At 34.0% G+C, this 20,531-nt stretch overlaps 1 protein-coding gene across 1 annotated transcript in view; it reads right to left on the minus strand.

Moving 5' to 3' along the window:
- Positions 1–3,174: 3,174 nt before the first annotated feature.
- LOC140168458 (uncharacterized) overlaps positions 3,175–20,531 on the minus strand; it is a 70,528-nt gene continuing 53,171 nt past the window's right edge. Inside the window, exons 4-5 of the mRNA XM_072191854.1 lie at positions 8,061–8,160; positions 3,175–4,667 (exon numbers count right to left, since the gene is read on the minus strand). Of these exons, the coding sequence (XP_072047955.1) occupies positions 4,325–4,667; positions 8,061–8,160 (443 nt within the window). The 3' untranslated portion in view covers positions 3,175–4,324. The remainder of the gene's footprint in view (positions 4,668–8,060; positions 8,161–20,531) is intronic.

The following is a 20,531-nucleotide window of genomic DNA, read 5'->3' on the forward strand; positions in this document are numbered from 1 at the left end:
GAAGGACCAGGTAAAGGAAGTTCCGTGTGACACCAACGAGAACAAGAATGCTGAATGTAATGTATATCTTAGCAAAGGTGAGCTGAAAGCGTCATGTCATGAATGAATAGTTTCTTTCTTCATGTCAGCTTCGCCCAATGTTATAGTTCGTTCAACTATGACCTTACTAAAATCCGTCAAAATAGCATGTAGAGGGCGCCAGACAAAGACGAATACGGGAATCGATGGCATATTATTGGTGGTGCATGGTGAGTGATAACATTTTTATGCAGTGCTGCGATAAAGACGCCAAATTTGGCTATTCCTTGCTGGAAAAACTGACGGCAACTGGTAACAATTAAAAAAGGGCTACATACATTTAAAATATATGGCTTCCATCGAATTGTTGACACTCTTATGTATAAAAGGTATGAGATTATACGGAAACGATGATTTGCTCATATAAAAGCACAGCAAAAATGTTATTTTTCACTTGCACACAGGTATATTGAAAATATTATTATCAATCATCAAGTGCTCTATAACGTTATAGACGTCACTCCACGGGGTTGGGACACATCTGAGCCACTGCTACCATCCAGATCAAGCTAAAGCAAGTGGAAGTGCTTTTTGGATATTACAGGGTGACACAACCTTGTACTACCGTATTCAAAGATGATGCTTATAAGATGCATAAGGGTCACTCCACGGGGTTGGGACACAATGTCTGATATTTTTTTCTATGCTGTTGGATTTATTTATGCAACATTAAGTCATGTAACATTTGCCTTTGTGTTTGAGCATTTCTATCAATTTTAGTGAAAATGTTTTCAAAAGTGTTAAAGAAGGGTATTTTAAAACTGACACGATGTCATTGCACCTTTTTTAATCCTTTTCACCACTTAAATTTACCTATTACGCAAAAAGCTCCCAAATGATGAACAATATGTGACGTGTCATGTCAAAGACAATATTTTTAACATTGATAACAGCACAAATTCGCAACAAACACAAATTGTGAAAAAATTACCCCCGGGCAGATTTTTGGCTATTTTTCCATTTACGATCCTGCCCAAAAGTGTCTGCTTTTGACATGACACGTCACATATTATAAATATGCACGTTTATTTACAATATAAGCATATTGTAGTACATTGATTCTCTGTCGAGAATCTGCACTTTCTCTAGGTCCATGTGGTGTCCCGGTTAATCTATGTGTATGTGATGAGACACCACGGACGTTTTAAGGCATCGGAGATGCCTTTGACATAAGGAATGCCAAAGGCAAAAGTCAAACACCAATGTCCCTTGGTGTTCGTACTATTATTTGGCGGTTTACTTGGGTCAAATGTTCACTTGGGGTATACCCACAGATAGAAAGGACTTTAGTGATGTGAACCACGTGGACATAGGGAAAGTACAGATCCTCGACAGAGAACACCGGTGCTTCGAAAGAGGAGTCAAAGAGGACATCAACATCCGGGTCAAGCAACCTTCTCTGAATAAGGACGGGGCGCTACAACTTAGAAATAGTCTCCGATCCAGTTCTGACGTCACAAGTCAAGAGTCGTCAAATCGATCAACGAACTCCACAATTCTGCTGAAAAAGGCTATGGTCTAAACAACCGAAAATTTCACGTGAGCAACTTCATGTGTTGTGAACAAAAGTTCAATTCTTCATTTATTGTCTATACTATTATTGGATCCATATTATGTAACATTAATTCAAGTAAAATTTTTACCTTTGTGTTTGAGTATATCTTGAAATTTTAAGTTTTAAGTTTTTTATGATTGTAGTCGTTTTTCACCACTTAAATTTAGCAATTTCCTGTTGATTTCAGCTCGCACAGTACTGGCTGATTGAACAGCACAATATGCTCACCCAATGGAGAGGTTTTGAAGACTTACGTTCGTCCATTTCTGGCTTATTTTTTCAAAAATCAAATATGTCTGGTGAAAGTAACACAAAAAATGTATACCATTCCGTTGGCCCTTCCAAAAAAGAGAACATTCGTGGTCAATAATTTAAAATGTATATCATAAAAGTTAATACAGATTTTTATTTACAATGTTCTAAATGCTTTATGTAATTACACATTTTATGTATTTTATTTTTAACATTGATCCATGTTGTGTTCCTCAGCCACTCCATATGAATTGGACTTTTATTGACTTTTTTAGACCAAAATGCTTAAATTTACACCGAAAAAAACCCCCGAATTTAAATACATGTACTTCTATAGGGAAATGTATTATGCGCTGAAATATTGCGGCATTCCTTTCAGTTTAATCAACCATAACATTTGATCCGAATGTCCAAATTACACCAAATAAAATGCAATCAAAACACAAAACTGTAATGCAATTACGGAGCAAACAACATATTTTGACCAACATAACAGTTTAATTAGGCGTATACTACCTTAACCGAAAGCCCACTTTCCTATTTTGCTCAACTGATGGGTTAAAGATAAATACATTTGTAACTAGTTCCAACAAAACCGGGAACACGTCGCCAGATATGTTTTTGAGTTATAGGCCTTTAAAGATGGCATTCCCATAATAAAAATCAAATGCTGGAATTCATGGTATTTGACTGTGGGACTAAGTGATTTGGCAAATCCTTGAAACTACTTATTAAAGTGTATTTAATCAACAAATAACAAGTAAACTATGATAATCCCAATTCAATCCTGTTTTAAAAGGCAGGAAACTAATTGACCCATTACTCAGAATAGCAATTTGGCAAAATATCAAGGTATCATTTACAATCTTCTACAAAAGTATTGATGCTATTTATTTTGGTATTATTTTAAAGCTTATTGTCTAGTGCTTACATTTTTATTCAAATCTTGAAATATAAAAGAAATGTGACTTGTTCCTGGTTTTTTTTTCAGAGTGAGTCACATTTTTGAAAAGGTACAATAGTTGAAAACCTTATGTCCATTTGTGGCTTAATTAAAACAATCAAACATTTTTGGTAAAAAGTAACACAAAAACGACATTATCAATTTTTTAGCTTTTTTCGGTTCTTGAGTAGTTGAGTTGTAGGTAGAATGTTAAAAAGTTCAAGTTCTCTATAAGTATCTTAGCCAATATTTTAAAAATTTTAAATTTGAATGCAACTTTGCAAGTTCTCAGAACTTTAAATACACAATGTGTATGTCACTTTTTACAAAATTAAATGAACTCCAGTTTTCAACAAATCATAATTTATTGGTTATTTGTATATTATACAAGAAAAGGTGATTATACAATATTTATTTACAATACTTTTATGTGCTAAATGCTTTATATGATTATATATTTATACATTTTATTTTTTAACATGTAACCATGTTGCATTCCGTGGTCATTCCGTGTCAAGTCACGTGATTTGCGATACAACCCATTCGTAACACTGATTTATATGATAGCGTTACTTATACATGCCTTTTATAAAATATATAATGATTTGCGTTACTTACACATTACCGTATCACGTGATTGGCGTTATTGATACATTTAAATCTTAACACTAAGTAACGTGATAACCTTTACGTTCCCATCTGAACACTGAGTAATTGTTAAGCTCTTTACACATTTTAGTCTTAACAATGAGTGATATGGTTTACGTTACTTCACATACATTCTCAACACAGACTCATATTGATTTACGCTGCTTCAACAGTCCATTTGTAACACTAACCCATATTGTTTGCACAGCCGGTCTCAAACAAAATTGTGCAGGTAAATAGCGCCCTCTTTGGCAATTAGAAAAAACTGTTGTGGCATGATGCTTACATCACCGTCAATTGCGCAGTCCTAGCTTTTAAATGCTAGTTTGTACTGTTAAATTTGCTTATTTTAATCTCAAGATATGTTTCGTTAACAACGAAAGGATAAAATAACATTTACAAGGGAAGAAGGCTGTACATGTAAATCAATGATAGCATCAAGTTTATCAAGAGTTCCTTCGTTAAATCAAAAGAAACAATACAGTTTTTTACTGTTTTTACTGTTTTATCATGATACAGGTATAATGATTCTCTTTTCTACTTGAAACAGATTAGAAGAATTTCAGATTCTGCTGTAAAATTACAAACATGTCAATGATTCTGTCATGGCAAATAGTGTTCTCTGTTGTAAACAAATAAGCAATCACGCTGATTGGCTGATCAACGCACTTGACAACAAGTCGGTTGACCCATTGGTTGTCTGTTCGGCGCGTAGTAGGCGACCTTGTCACTTTTACGCGATCGCAATTCACCAGCGCGTACCCCGACCACGGAAGTTTAAAAAAACAACAACTTTATGCTGGAACATAAAATTCACCATAATTACAAATATCCGTTAGGTATACACATTAGTTAGGAATATCTGCGTACAGCCCCTGGTAGTTATCTATATCTCTGTCAGCTCCTAAGGATTCATAACCCATATTGTCAAGCGGTATTTCAACCCCCGTATCGTCGTATTGGTCTTCCACTGGTTCTTGTTCGTTAGGTGTTATGTAGGTTGAGTAGCCCGATATTCCCTGGTCATGTTTCCTTTCCTTATCCCTGTTATCTCCTATGGATTCATAACCCATATTGTCAAGAGGTATTTCAGTGCCTGTGTCGTCGTATTGTTCTTCTTCTTGTCTATTCGGATCTTGTACGTTGGGTGGTATGTGAGTAGAGGAGGCAGATAGATCTGTTTTGCTTTTCCTAATGAAAACAAATAAAAAAGACAGAAAAAGTAAATGGATAAAAAATTATACGTAAATACATAAACAAATAAATTCATTAATTAATATATAATGATATATATAAATACATATAATGATTTTTTTGGTTGCAAAAACAACCAAAACAAGTAAGCAAAAATGAAGATTAACATTTAAAAATGAGAAACCAATGATTTCTGATCACCAGATAGCACAGCAGATCGGCATCCCATTAGTGCTGGAACATTACACTAATGCTGAGGAATTTAGCGACAGTCTGTTTGAAAAAACTAATCACTTTCAACCCGGAAGTAACTCTTCAAATACTATGAAAACGTCAAGTCGTCGGCTGTATTCCATAGTGGCGTATAGTGATTTTTGGTCATTTTTTTTGAAAATTGGCACATATGTTTTTAATGATGTTCTCTTTCATTTTTCTAAGTCTCATCAGTCATAATTAGCTAATTAATTAGTAATTAATTAATTAAATGTGGCGTATAGTTACAAAGTGACATTTTTGTATTCCATAGTGGCGTATCGACCATACGCCACTTTTTATACACATTTTATAATTATGAAATATCGGCAAAAATGAAAAACATCGTATGTCATAGTGGCGTACACGTATCGGACCTATACGCCACTATGGAATACGAACGACGAAAAAAAGTAACGCCATAGGGATTACACGGCGACCGAGGTGGCGTACGGTTAACGTTAGGTTAGGGTATTGCGTTTTGTTCGTTTTCCATAGTGACGTATAGTTTTATTTTCAGTTTGCCAGCAATAGTATGTATTTATTTCTTTTGAAAAATATATAACAATAAAATCTATTTAGTTTACTACAGAAATTTCACATCATTTACAAAATATAATGAATGTCTGATTTACACAACTCGATTTGAAATTGGCATTTCTTCAAACCCGATTTTCTCGAAAAGTTGTTTATTCGCGGCGCCCCACTATACGCCACTATGGAATACGGACGACGATTAGTCCTGTGTAACGTTTTCATTGAGAGATTGGCAGCAACTGAATTTGATATTATAACAAGTGTAAACAAAAGCATGAAAAGGATAGGATATCTCAATAATACAAGTGTACATACAAATACACAAACACATTTTAAAACTGAACCATATTGAGGTAAATTTGTTTTTAATAGATGCATCTAATCAGGTACATTATGACACCCCCATTGAATCCAATGTGACTTCAAGAAGCAAAGTTATACAGGATGTCCCAGAAAAAAATTACCGGGCGAATGAATTTGGACGTAAGTCGAGAAATATAATCCAGAATCCAAACATCAGCGTGTAGCCCATCTGATTCTGCATCATATACGTCAATTTTACTGGAATCGGTTGACTGATTGCGAAGAAATGAGCGATTACATAACGCATGCGTCAATTCACTTCATTCCAAGTTTGAAAGAAAGATCATTCAGCACAATGCGCACTATAGTGGTTACCTGTCAATCGGCTTCATATTTTGTTCTGTGAAATCCTTTTCGTTCTTTTTAAACAATCTCTTTCTTACAAAACATTGAATTAGGTTTTGTTCAGATTTGAAAACCTGCACGATATTGAAAATGAAAGTTTGCATGTAAGATGATGCTCGGTACTTGTAAATATTTTTTCGTAAATGTTGATATAAATGTTGCATAAGGAATATTGCATAAAAGAATTCCAGCTGCCTTAAACAATTTCTCACACACATTTAAGTTTTTGGAATATTCCGTAGCAATTGTAATGAAAAGTTTAAACTTCAACATTAATGTCATTAACATCGGATGTCACGTAAACTGTATAAGCATTTGATCATTGTCATTCTTGGCTCAAATATTCTTTGGAAGGTTAAAATACAACATATTTGTACAACCTAAATAATTAAAGTTGGAAAGCTTCCAATTACAGAAATCAAAAGAAGTTTTCTTGAACAAACTGTTATTCATCTTCAGTGAATGCATGAATAACATAACACCGTTGGATTATAAAATTGATAATGTGGACTAAATTTAATGAGATACACAAACTTTAGGAAGTGGTGAGCTATTATGAAAAAAAGCGCCTGTGATCAAACTTGGAATGAACTGCATTGATGCGCACAATATGTAATCGTTAATTTCTTCGCAACCAGTCAACCCAATTTTCGTACGTGATGCACATTAACACATGCTATGCGCTACATTTTAAATTTTCTGATTCTAATGTCTACTTCTCGACTTACGTTCAATTTAATCACTTGGTAGTTATTTTTATGGGACACCCTGTACAAGCATTTGATTAGACGAAGGTTCAGTCTTAAAGTGACAAACTGGTCTAAACTCCACAGACTAGACATCTGGTTTGAGAGTGGTAAATAGCTAATTTGTGCGTGCCTTTTAACTTAAAACAAAAGGAAAAGAAAACTGAAACAAAAGAGCTGGCAAAAACAATGAAAGTTATGAAAAGTACAGATAAGTAAATCTGATATTTAAACTGCTTTAAATAAAGCTTCATTGAAGAAACTGTGTTGTCTCTTTGTTGCACATCTATTAAAAAACAAATCTACCCCAATATGGTTAAGTTGTGAATTGTGATTATTTTTCCAAGTGTAAGAATACTTTTTTGGCTCAGTATAGATAATGATTGTCAAAACTACTCCCCGTGAATTTGATTTTTGTTTGTTGCAGTTTTGGCACTTCCAGGGCAAATTTTCTTACATATTCTTATCTTAAAAATGCAAATAGGAAAAAAATATCACTTGAGCAGGAAACAGATATCTTTGATCAATGATTTCTTAAATTTCTTGTATAACAGTCTAGCCTATCCATTATGTTTGTTCATTTGTTTATGGAGGGCAGTTCTTGGAGGCAGTGGGACTTAGGCTATGTTCTCAGTTAGAGTCTGTCTCCGCATTGTATGCCTTTTGTTAATTTTCTGTGATATTGTCATTAGTATCGCCCGGCAGCCCCTGTGCACTGGTAAACCTGAGTTTTGTTACTTAAAAAGAACTACATGTGTACATATAAAATAACAATTGGTCTCAAATACTGATGCTAGATGGAGAGACGAGCTGGTCAGCTACCTGGGAACAACAGCCTGGACAGGAATTGCAGGAGACAGGAGAAATTGGCAGAATTTGGGAGAGGCTTTTACCCAGCAGTGGGATGACATGGGCTGATGATGATGATGATGACTGATGATTTAGAAAAAAAACCAAAATAAAAAAACCCAAACAAACACATACGGATATTGACCATTATTGCCATTGATTATTATACGCCATGATGGCAGGATTTAGTCGTTTTATATACCATAATGACTATAATATTTTCCATCTTAAATGTGGAGTCCATTTGCTCCAACTTTAAATACGCTTTATAATATCAGGTAGAACATGCTTTACATACCTTCTACAGTATACCACAATAGCCACAATAGCTATAGTCACAACGACTCCAACTGCTGCTGCACTTACTGCTATAATGATCGTGATCGTTGAAGAACCATCTAAGAATGGTAATACAATAGATCAATTAAACATAATGAAAACCGGCATAACGATGTAATGTTACGTCTAACTCAGTCCCTGCATTCGGTAGAAGTCATTCATTTCATGGAGGTGCTCCGGTGGATGGAGTGGTCGGTGGTGGTGGTCAGGGTTTCATCCAGGTCTTTACACTGGTTTAGGTAACTGGGGTGCTGTTGGAGTGTTTTTCGGGCTGACCCCTGTGTTTGCCTGCTAGTAGCATCTCTTGGGCGCAGGGATGTTCTTTTGCATTCAGTTATGTCCCTGCGCTTGTGTTCTTGTTCTTGGATATGCTAGTCTGTGTTACAGACCGTGTACCTATATTATCCATAGGGAGAGAAACTACTTGGAACCACACACTCTCAGAAACCATAGCCTATATTATCCATAGGGAGAAAAACTACTGGGAACCACACACTCTCAGAAACCCTCGCCGAGAGCCGCTCCGCGGCTCTCAGCTCGTACTCGCCGCTTCGTGGCTCATCGCGGCTTCGTCGCTCACGACCCCCCCCCCCCTTGAACGCGAGTCCGACACTATCTCGATTCAGTCTTTGACAAAGACTATGGATATGCTGGGTCAGATCTGACGTTGCTCCAGCTTTAGCCCCAGATACCTGAATCCATTGTGTTTTGTCATAAAAAAAAAACATTTTGTCTACTCTTATGTATATTTCCTTGATGCTTTTGATGTAATGTGCAATCGTATGACCTATGCCTTAAATGATGTTTTTATTGTATTGCTCTTGATGTAATTAGTTTTAACATAATGCAATCGTATGATATAATGTTTTATATGCCGTTTTTATTGTGTATTATATGTATACCCTTGTACGTGCCACCTGTGAACCAAGGGAGAACAGTGCCAGTGCATTGATTGGTCACCCCAGGTTAAATAAGCAATAAATAGATAAATAATAAATAATATTTATGTCAATGACATAAAGGAATGACTTCTACATAATGCAGGTTATCAACGAACAAGAAATGTCTTTAAAAAGACAATGCCACGGATGAAGACCATGTTTCATAATTTGCATTGATAGTTCGGCAATCTACAACTTTTTACCCCTGAGGGGTAAAAACAATTTCAGTGTTGCCAGTTAGCTAAAAAACGTATCTTTAGATCACAAAACTCATTGAAAGTTGCAATAACGTTCATTTGATGCATTCCGCCCAATACGCCCAACATTATGTATACTACCACTTTTTACCCCTATTAAAAAAATCACTTCCCTCTTTTAAAATACCCCTTCTTTATAACTATACCCCCAATATTTATTAACCCCCTAAATCACTTCTATACCCCTTTTCAAACGGGGGGATTCTCCCCCCAGTCGGGTGAAAATAATTTAGAATGTACGATATTATAGGGTTTACTTGAGCTCGGAGCTCTATATATACTATCACTTTTAACCCCTGTTTGCCATAGGCGACAGGGGTAAAAAGTGGTAGTATATATAGAGTTCGCAACGGGACGAAACAGGCTAAAATATCTTGTATTCTGAATCAAGATATTATAGTGTTTACTTGAGTTTGGAACTCTATATATACTACCACTTGTTACCCCTGTTTGCTATAGGCAACAGGGGTAAAAAGTTTTTACCCCTATTTATCAGCTTCCCTCTTTTAAAATACCCCCTTCCTTATAACTATACCCCCAATATTTATTGACCCCCTAAATCACTTCTATACCCCTTTTTTCAAACGGGGGGATTCTCCCCCAGTCGGGTGAAAATAATTTAGAATGTACGATATTATAGGGTTTACTTGAGCTCGGAGCTCTATATATACTACCACTTTTTACCCCTGTTTGCTATAGGCAACAGGGGTAAAAAGTTTTTACCACAAAAAAAAAAATATCCGCTTCCCTCTTTTAAAATACCCCCTTCCTTATAACTATACCCCCAATATTTATTCACCCCCTAAATCACTTCTATACCCCTTTTTTCAAACGGGGGATTCTCCCCAGTCGGGTGAAAATAATTTAGAATGTACGATATTATAGGGTTTACTTGAGCTCGGAGCTCTATATATACTACCACTTTTTACCCCTGTTTGCTATAGGCAACAGGGGTAAAAAGTTTTTACCCCTTTAAAAAAAATCACTTCCCTCTTTTAAAATACCCCCTTCTTTATAACTATACCCCCAATATTTATTAACCCCCTAAATCACTTCTATACCCCTTTTCAAACGGGGGGATTCTCCCCCCAGTCGGGTAAAAATAATTTAGAATGTACGATGTTATAGGGTTTACTTGAGCTCGGAGCTCTATATATACTACCACTTTTTACCCCTGTTTGCTATAGGCGAGGTGAATAATTTAGAATGTACGATATTAAAGCGTTTACTTGAGCTCGGAGCTCTATATATACGACCACTTTTTACCCTGTTTGCTATAAGCAACAGGGTAAAAAGTTTTACCCTATTTAAAAAGAATCCGCTTCCTCTTTTAAAATACCCCTTCTTTATAACTGTACCCCAATATTTATTAACCCCTAAATCACTTCTATACCCCTTTTCAAACGGGGGGATTCTCCCCCAGTCGGGTGAAAATTATTTAGAATGTACGATATTATAGGGTTTACTTGAGGTCGGAGCTCTATATATACTACCACTTTTTACCCCTGTTTGCTATAGGCGACAGGGGTAAAAAGTGGTAGTATATATAGAGTTCGCAACTGGACGAAACACTAAAATATCCTGTATTCTGAATCAAGATATTATAGTGTTTACTTGAGTTCGGAGCTCTATATATACTACCACTTTTTACCCCTGTTTGCTATAGGCGACAGGGGTAAAAAGTGGTAGTATATATAGAGTTCGCAACTGGACGAAACACTAAAATATCCTGTATTCTGAATCAAGATATTATAGTGTTTACTTGAGTTCGGAACTCTATATATTATACTACCACTTTTTACCCCTGTTTGCTATAGGCAACAGGGGTAAAAAGTTTTTACCCCTATTTAAAAAAATATCCGCTTCCCTCTTTTAAAATACCCCCTTCCTTATAACTATACCCCAATATTTATTAACCCCTAAATCACTTCTATACCCTTTCTTCTATAACCCAGTCGGGTGAAAATAATTTAGAATGTACGATATTATAGGGTTTACTTGAGCTCGGAGCTCTATATATACTACCACTTTTTACCCCTGTTTGCTATAGGCAACAGGGGTAAAAAGTTTTTACCCTATTTAAAAAAAATCACTTCCCTCTTTTAAAATACCCCTTCTTTATAACTATACCCCCAATGTTTATTAACCCCCTAAATCACTTCTATACATACTACCACTTTTTACCCCTGTTTGCTATAGGCAACAGAGGTATAAAGTTTTTACCCCTATTAGAAAAAAAATCACTTCCCTCTTTTAAAATACCCCCTTCTTTATAACTATACCCCCAATATTTATTAACCCCTTAAATCACTTCTATACCCCTTTTCAAACGGGGGGATTCTCCCCCAGTCGGGTGAAAATAATTTAGAATGTATAGGGTTTACTTGCCATAGGCGACAGGGGTAAAAAGTGGTAGTATATATAGAGTTCGCAACGGGACGAAACACTAAAATATCTTGTATTCTGAATCAAGATATTATAGTGTTTACTTGAGTTCGGAGCTCTATACTACCACTTTTTACCCCTGTTTGCTGTAGGCGAGGTGAAATAATTTAGAATGTACGATATTATAGGGTTTACTTGAACTCGGAGCTCTATATATACTACCACTTTTTACCCCTGTTTGCTATAGGCGACTGGGGTAAAAAGTGGTAGTATATATAGAGTTCGCAACGGACGAAACACTAAAATATCTTGTATTCTGAATCAAGATATTATAGTGTTTACTTGAGTTCGGAGCTCTATATATACTACCACTTTTTACCCCTGTTTGCTGTAGGCGAGGTGAATAATTTAGAATGTACGATATTATAGGGTTTACTTGAGCTCGGAGCTCTATATATACTACCACTTTTTACCCCTGTTTGCTATAGGCGACAGGGGTAAAAAATGGTAGTATATATAGAGTTCGCAACTGGACGAAACACTAAAATATCTTGTATTCTGAATCAAGATATTATAGTGTTTACTTGAGTTCGGAGCTCTATATATACTACCACTTTTTACCCCTGTTTAAAAAAATCCGCTTCCCTCTTTTGATTAGTATAAAGCTTGATACTATCCAAAATCAGAAATAGTAACAATCTTTAATTAATGTCCGTCTTACAAAACGGAATAAACCAAAATATGACAGAAATTTAGTTTATTCCGTTCATAAAATTCCAAACTTTTGATTAGTATACATACATACATACATAAAGGTGATTTAAGGCGCTTATGCAAAAAATTGATTTAAACGCACAAAACTACATTACCAACAACAAACGATAACCAGCCAGTGGAAAACAAGAAAAGTCAATGTAAAGACAAAATGAAAAATACTAAAAATTGTACAAGTGAGTTTTCAGCAGCTTTTTGAATTGTGTGAGAGAAGAAGCTTCCCGTACGTTCCGTGGCAGGCTGTTCCAGTTGGACGGTCCAGCAGCTGTAAATGACTTATCACCACAGGTTAACTTGCACATGGGAATGTTTAGGAGAGTTCTGTCCAGGGCAGATCTTGTAACAGGGCCACTGGACGGTGTTGGCTTAAGACTAATTGAATCGATGAGGTATCGCGGAGCAGAGTCAGTCAGGCACTTATAAATCAGAAGACAGAGTTTGAATTGGATGCGGTTGCTAATCGGAAGCCAATGAAGATTGTTCATGAGAGGTTGATACTATCCAAAATCAGAACTAGTAACAATCTCAAATTGATGTCCGTCTTAAAAACGGAATAAAACCAAAATATGACAAAATATTGCTGATCTATTTTAAGTTTAAAAGTAAATAGAATACAATGTCTTCAGTTTATTCCGTTCATAAAATTCGAAACTTTTGATTAGTATAAAGCTTGATACTATCCAAAATCAGAAATAGTAACAATCTTTAATTGATGTCCGTCTTACAAAAAGGAATAAACCAAAATATGACAGAAATTCAGTTTATTCATTTCATAAAATTCGAAACTTTTGATTAGTATAAAGCTTGATACTATCCAAAATCAGAAATAGTAACAATCTAAAATTGATGCCCGTCTTACAAAACGGAATAAACCAAAATATGACAGAAATTCAGTTTATTCCTTTCATAAAATTCCAAACTTTTGATTAGTATAAAGCTTGATACTATCCAAAATCAGAAATAGTAACAATCTCAAATTGATGTCCGTCTTAAAAACGGAATAAAACCAAAATATGACAAAATATTGCTGATCTATTTTAAGTTTAAAAGTAAATAGAATACAATATTTTCAGTTTATTCCGTTCATGAAATTCGAAACTTTTGATTAGTATAAAGCTTGATACAATCCAAAATCAGAAATAGTAACAATCTTTAATTGATGTCCGTCTTACAAAAAGGAATAAACCAAAATATGACAGAAATTCAGTTTATTCATTTCATAAAATTCGAAACTTTTGATTAGTACAAAGCTTGATACTATCAAAAATCAGAAATAGTAACAATCTTTAATTAATGTCCGTCTTACAAAACGGAATAAACCAAAATATGACAGAAATTCAGTTTATTCCGTTCATAAAATTTCAAACTTTTGATTAGTATAAAGCTTGATACTATCCAAAATCAGAAATAGTAACAATCTAAAATTGATGCCCGTCTTACAAAACGGAATAAACCAAAATATGACAGAAATTTAGTTTATTCCGTTCATAAAATTCCAAACTTTTGATTAGTATACATACATACATACATAAAGGTGATTTAAGGCGCTTATGCAAAAAATTGATCTAAACGCACAAAACTACATTACCAACAACAAACGATAACCAGCCAGTGGAAAACAAGAAAAGTCAATGTAAAGACAAAATGAAAAATACTAAAAATTGTACAAGTGAGTTTTCAGCAGCTTTTTGAATTGTGTGAGAGAAGAAGCTTCCCGTACGTTCCGTGGCAGGCTGTTCCAGTTGGACGGTCCAGCAGCTGTAAATGACTTATCACCACAGGTTAACTTGCACATGGGAATGTTTAGGAGAGTTCTGTCCAGGGCAGATCTTGTAACAGGGCCACTGGACGGTGTTGGCTTAAGACTAATTGAATCGATGAGGTATCGCGGAGCAGAGTCAGTCAGGCACTTATAAATCAGAAGACAGAGTTTGAATTGGATGCGGTTGCTAATCGGAAGCCAATGAAGATTGTTCATGAGAGGTTGATACTATCCAAAATCAGAACTAGTAACAATCTCAAATTGATGTCCGTCTTAAAAACGGAATAAAACCAAAATATGACAAAATATTGCTGATCTATTTTAAGTTTAAAAGTAAATAGAATACAATGTCTTCAGTTTATTCCGTTCATAAAATTCGAAACTTTTGATTAGTATAAAGCTTGATACTATCCAAAATCAGAAATAGTAACAATCTTTAATTGATGTCCGTCTTACAAAAAGGAATAAACCAAAATATGACAGAAATTCAGTTTATTCATTTCATAAAATTCGAAACTTTTGATTAGTACAAAGCTTGATACTATCAAAAATCAGAAATAGTAACAATCTTTAATTAATGTCCGTCTTACAAAACGGAATAAACCAAAATATGACAGAAATTCAGTTTATTCCGTTCATAAAATTTCAAACTTTTGATTAGTATAAAGCTTGATACTATCCAAAATCAGAAATAGTAACAATCTCAAATTGATGTCCGTCTTAAAAACGGAATAAAACCAAAATATGACAAAATATTGCTGATCTATTTTAAGTTTAAAAGTAAATAGAATACAATATTTTCAGTTTATTTCGTTCATGAAATTCGAAACTTTTGATTAGTATAAAGCTTGATACAATCCAAAATCAGAAATAGTAACTTTCTTTAATTGATGTCCGTCTTACAAAACGGAATAAAACCAAAATATGACAAAATATTGCTGATCTATTTTAAGTTTAAAAGTAAATAGAATATAATGTTTTCAGTTTATTCCGTTTATAAAATTCGAAACTTTTGATTAGTATAAAGCTTGATACTATCCAAAATCAGAAATAGTAACAATCATTAATTGATGTCCGTCTTACAAAACGGAATAAACCAAAATATGACAGAAATTCAGTGTATTTCGTTCATAAAATTTCAAACTTTTGATTAGTACAAAGCTTGATACTATCCAAAATCAGAAATAGTAACAATCTTTAATTAATGTCCGTCTTACAAAACGGAATAAACCAAAATATGACAGAAATTCAGTTTATTCCGTTCATAAAATTCCAAACTTTTGATTAGTATAAAGCTTGATACTATCCAACATCAGAAATAGTAACAATCTCAAATTGATGCCCGTCTTACAAAACGGAATAAACCAAAATATGACAGAAATTCAGTTTATTCCGTTCATAAAATTTCAAACTTTTGATTAGTATAAAGCTTGATACTATCCAAAATCAGAAATAGTAACAATCTCAAATTGATGTCCGTCTTAAAAACGGAATAAAACCAAAATATGACAAAATATTGCTGATCTATTTTAAGTTTAAAAATAAATAGAATACAATATTTTCAGTTTATTCCGTTCATAAAATTCCAAACTTTTGATTAGTATAAAGCTTGATACTATCCAAAATCAGAAATAGTAACACTCTCAAATTGATGTCCGTCTTAAAAACGGAATAAAAACAAAATATGACAAAATATTGCTGATCTATTTTAAGTTTAAAAGTAAATAGAATACAATATTTTCAGTTTATTCCGTTCATGAAATTCGAAACTTTTGATTAGTATAAAGCTTGATACAATCCAAAATCAGAAATAGTAACAATCTTTAATTGATGTCCGTCTTACAAAACGGAATAAAACCAAAATATGACAAAATATTGCTGATCTATTATAAGTTTAAAAGTAAATAGAATATAATGTTTTCAGTTTATTCCGTTCATAAAATTCGAAACTTTTGATTAGTATAAAGCTTGATACTATCCAAAATCAGAAATAGTAACAATCTTTAATTGATGTCCGTCTTACAAAACGGAATAAACCAAAATATGACAGAAATTCAGTGTATTCCGTTCATAAAATTCGAAACTTTTGATTAGTACAAAGCTTGATACTATCCAAAATCAGAAATAGTAACAATCTTTAATTAATGCCCGTCTTACAAAACGGAATAAACCAAAATATAACAAAATATTGCTAATCTATTTTAAGTTTAAAAGTAAATATAATCCACCAAAAAAATGTTGCAGCAAGTTTAAAAAGCCCCCACCTCGGCTCACTTTTTGAAACTTGGTCCCATTTGTAAAAGATACTGATTTAATTTTTGTCATAATTATCAACTTAAATTATTTCCAGAAGTGTTATGTATCTTTAATGTGCCGATGCGATATTAAGTTGTTAGCATAATTCTGGAACGATCAGAAAGGTTATTATGTTGTTCTTGCCAATATCCTATATATGTTTTGTTTTATAATAATTATTAAGTTCATGACCAATGATTGAATTAAACGAATAACAAGTAGGCATGTTAATGGCAATGATGCTATTGTTTAAACGTTAAAACCACCGATTTGCTGTTGATATTCAAACTGGGGCCAAGTTTCAAAAAGTGAGCCGAGGTGGGGGCTTTTAAACTTGCTGCTTTCTTTACGTTGTCAACGTTTTTTGGTGGATTTTCTTTCTTTTTATGAATGTAGCCAAGCAGCTCTAAGCTTGGAAAGTCATCGGTTTACGAAGTACTCCATAAAACGAATAAAACGAAAAATAGATGTTTGAAATTATGTTATCCTTGATTTATGACAGTAAATAATTTAATAAAACTTTATCAGCCGTTTATTTTTAAAACTTGCTGGTCACAGCTACCGCGTGACTGTAATGTTAATAGGGATACATATACATTTTAATATACTTTAATTATTCAAGGCAACTAAGAAATGTAAATATGAACAACACACACCCAATGTTGACGATGCCAGCGAGACACAGAGTCAGTCCGATTTACTTCAAATTGAAACTATGTAGCACTGTGTACTACGGAAGTGCCACGACTTAGCAAGATAATTATGTTTTAATGATTGTGGTTTTTGTAACCCTAAGGGGCAATCTAGTTGGATATCCAAATTTCGCGGTTTATAGTTCTTTGTAGCCCTGCGGGGCAATCTAGTTGGATTTCCCTATTAAGCGGCGGTTGTTGGCTGTCTTTCGCGGTTTGTAGTTTTAATTTCCCTCATTCTTCATGCCCTACCCTCTATCGGGGGTTAATTTATAGTTTAAGCTCGTTGGAAAACTATACTTCGCGGTGTGTGGTTCTTTGTTGCCCTGCGGGGCAATCTAGTTGGATATCCAAATTTCGCGGTTGATAGTTCTTTGTAGCCCTATTTGGATTTCCCTATTAAGCGGCGGTTGTTGGGGGTCTTTCGCGGTTTGTAGTTTTAATTTCCCTCATTCTTCGTGCCCTACCCTCTATCGGGGTTAATTTATAGTTTAAGCTTGTTGGATAACTATACTTCGCGGTGTGTGGTTCTTTGTAGCCCTGCGGGGCAATCTAGTTGGATATCCAAATTTCGCGGTTGATAGTTATTTAGATTTATAGATCTAGTTGGATTTCCCTATTAAGCGGCGGTTGTTGGCGGTCTTTCGCGGTTTGTGGTTTTGATTTCCCTCATTCTTTATGCCCTACCATCTATCGTTGTTAATTTATAGTTTAAGCTTGTTGGATAACTATACTTCGCGGTATGTGGGTTTTGAAGACCTGCGGGGCAATCTAGCTGGATGTCTCTATTGAGCGGCGGTTGTTGGTTGTCTTTCCCAGTTTGTGGTTTTAATTTGTATGATATCCAAATTGCGCGGTTTGTGGTTCTTTGTAGCCCTGCGGGCCAATATAGTTGGATATCCCTAGTGAGCGGTGGTTTTTAGCGTTCTTTCGCGGTTTGTGGTTTTAATTTTTCTACTTGTTCAGGCCCTGGCCTCTAACGGTGGCTTATTTGTCTTTTAAACTGGTTGGATATCCATATTTCGCGGTTTGTGGTTCTTTGTTGCCCTACGGGGCAATCTAGTTTGACATCCCTATTGAGCGGCGGTTGTTGGCGGTCTTTCGCGATTTGTGATTTTTAATTTCCCTCATTCTTCAAGCCATGCAGTCTCTAGGGGGGGGGGTAATTTTAATAAACAATTTCCCTGAGAATAAAACATCTTGCTTTGATAAAAAAAAATAATATCACAATAGCACCATGTTAAAATTATGTTATCCTTGATGAACGAAAATTAATTGTTTAATAACAGATTGTAAAAAAAAAAGAAGTTGGTCATCGGATTTCGAACTCCAGTCCCCGGAATAGGAGTCCAAGTCATTTACCATTAGACCACGGGACTCGGCTGTGAAATAGCGTGTCGATGTACAATATTTATTATATGAATTGATGTGTCGTCCGAAAAGAACAAAAGAATTGTGAAAAACTTGATTTTTTGGCGAATGGGGTTCGGAATTTGTATGTACGGTATTTCAGAAATTGCTAGGGTATAATTGGAAGTGAATCTGAAAAAGTAGTGTGAAGGTGATAACCAGTTAGACCTGTAGCAGTGTCTAAAAATTCTGGATCAGTATGATTTACCACTAATTTTCGCTATGAAATACCGTGTAAAATGGAAGCAAAAATATTTGTTTATTACGAACAATGATTGACTGTATGATTGGTGGCCCTTTTTGAATTAATGAGTTGTCAAGATATTACACCTGGGACTGTAAATAACATTTAGTATGGTTTTAGCCACATTTTGTACCCAGCGAAAAATAACATCGAACAATAGAAGTCAAGTGTTTTAATGTTAGCTGTAAATATAGTCTCGCGGGAGCATCTGTTATTAGTCTTCTTTATCATTTTTTTTTTTAAAACTTGCTGGTCACGGCTACCGCGTGACTCTAATACACAATGTTTTCAGTTTATTCCGTTCATAAAATTCGAAACTTTTTATTAGTATAAAGCTTGATACAATCCAAAATCAGAAATAGTAACAATCTTTAATTGATGTCCGTCTTACAAAACGGAATAAAACCAAAATATGACAAAATATTGCTGATCATTTTTAAGTTTAAAAGTAAACAGAATATAATGTTTTCAGTTTATTCCGTTCATAAAATTCGAAACTTTTGATTAGTATAAAGCTTGATACAATCCAAAATCAGAAATAGTAACAATCTTTAATTGATGTCCGTCTTACAAAACGGAATAAAACCAAAATATGACAAAATATTGCTGATCATTTTTAAGTTTAAAAGTAAATTGAATATAATGTTTTCAGTTTATTTCGTTCATAAAATTCGAAACTTTTGATTAGTATAAAGCTTGATACAATCCAAAATCAGAAATAGTAACAATCTTTAAATGATGTCCGTCTTACAAAACGGAATAAACCAAAATATGACAGAAATTCAGTTTATTCCGTTCATAAAATTCGAAACTTTTGATTAGTACAAAGCTTGATACTATCCAAAATCAGAAATAGTAACAATCTTTAATTAATGTCCGTCTTACAAAACGGAATAAACCAAAATATGACAGAAATTCAGTTTATTCCGTTCATAAAATTCCAAACTTTTGATTAGTATAAAGCTTGATACTATCCAAAATCAGAAATAGTAACAATCTCAAATTGATGCCCGTCTTACAAAACGGAATAAACCAAAATATGACAGAAATTCAGTTTATTCCGTTCATAAAATTCCAAACTTTTGATTAGTATAAAGCTTGATACTATCCAAAATCAGAAATAGTAACAATCTCAAATTGATGTCCGTCTTAAAAACGGAATAAAACCAAAATATGACAAAATATTGCTGATCTATTTTAAGTTTAAAAATAAATAGAATACAATATTTTCAGTTTATTCCGTTCATAAAATTCCAAACTTTTGATTAGTATAAAGCTTGATACTATCCAAAATCAGAAATAGTAACACTCTCAAATTGATGTCCGTCTTAAAAACGGAATAAAACCAAAATATGACAAAATATTGCTGATCTATTTTAAGTTTAAAAGTAAATAGAATACAATATTTTCAGTTTATTCCGTTCATGAAATTCGAAACTTTTGGTTAGTATAAAGCTTGATACAATCCAAAATCAGAAATAGTAACAATCTTTAATTGATGTCCGTCTTACAAAACGGAATAAAACCAAAATATGACAAAATATTGCTGATCTATTTTAAGTTTAAAAGTAAATAGAATATAATGTTTTCAGTTTATTCCGTTCATAAAATTCGAAACTTTTGATTAGTATAAAGCTTGATACTATCCAAAATCAGAAATAGTAACAATC

Source organism: Amphiura filiformis, chromosome 13 (assembly GCF_039555335.1).
Source record: "Amphiura filiformis chromosome 13, Afil_fr2py, whole genome shotgun sequence".
Classification (NCBI taxonomy): domain Eukaryota; kingdom Metazoa; phylum Echinodermata; class Ophiuroidea; order Amphilepidida; family Amphiuridae; genus Amphiura; species Amphiura filiformis.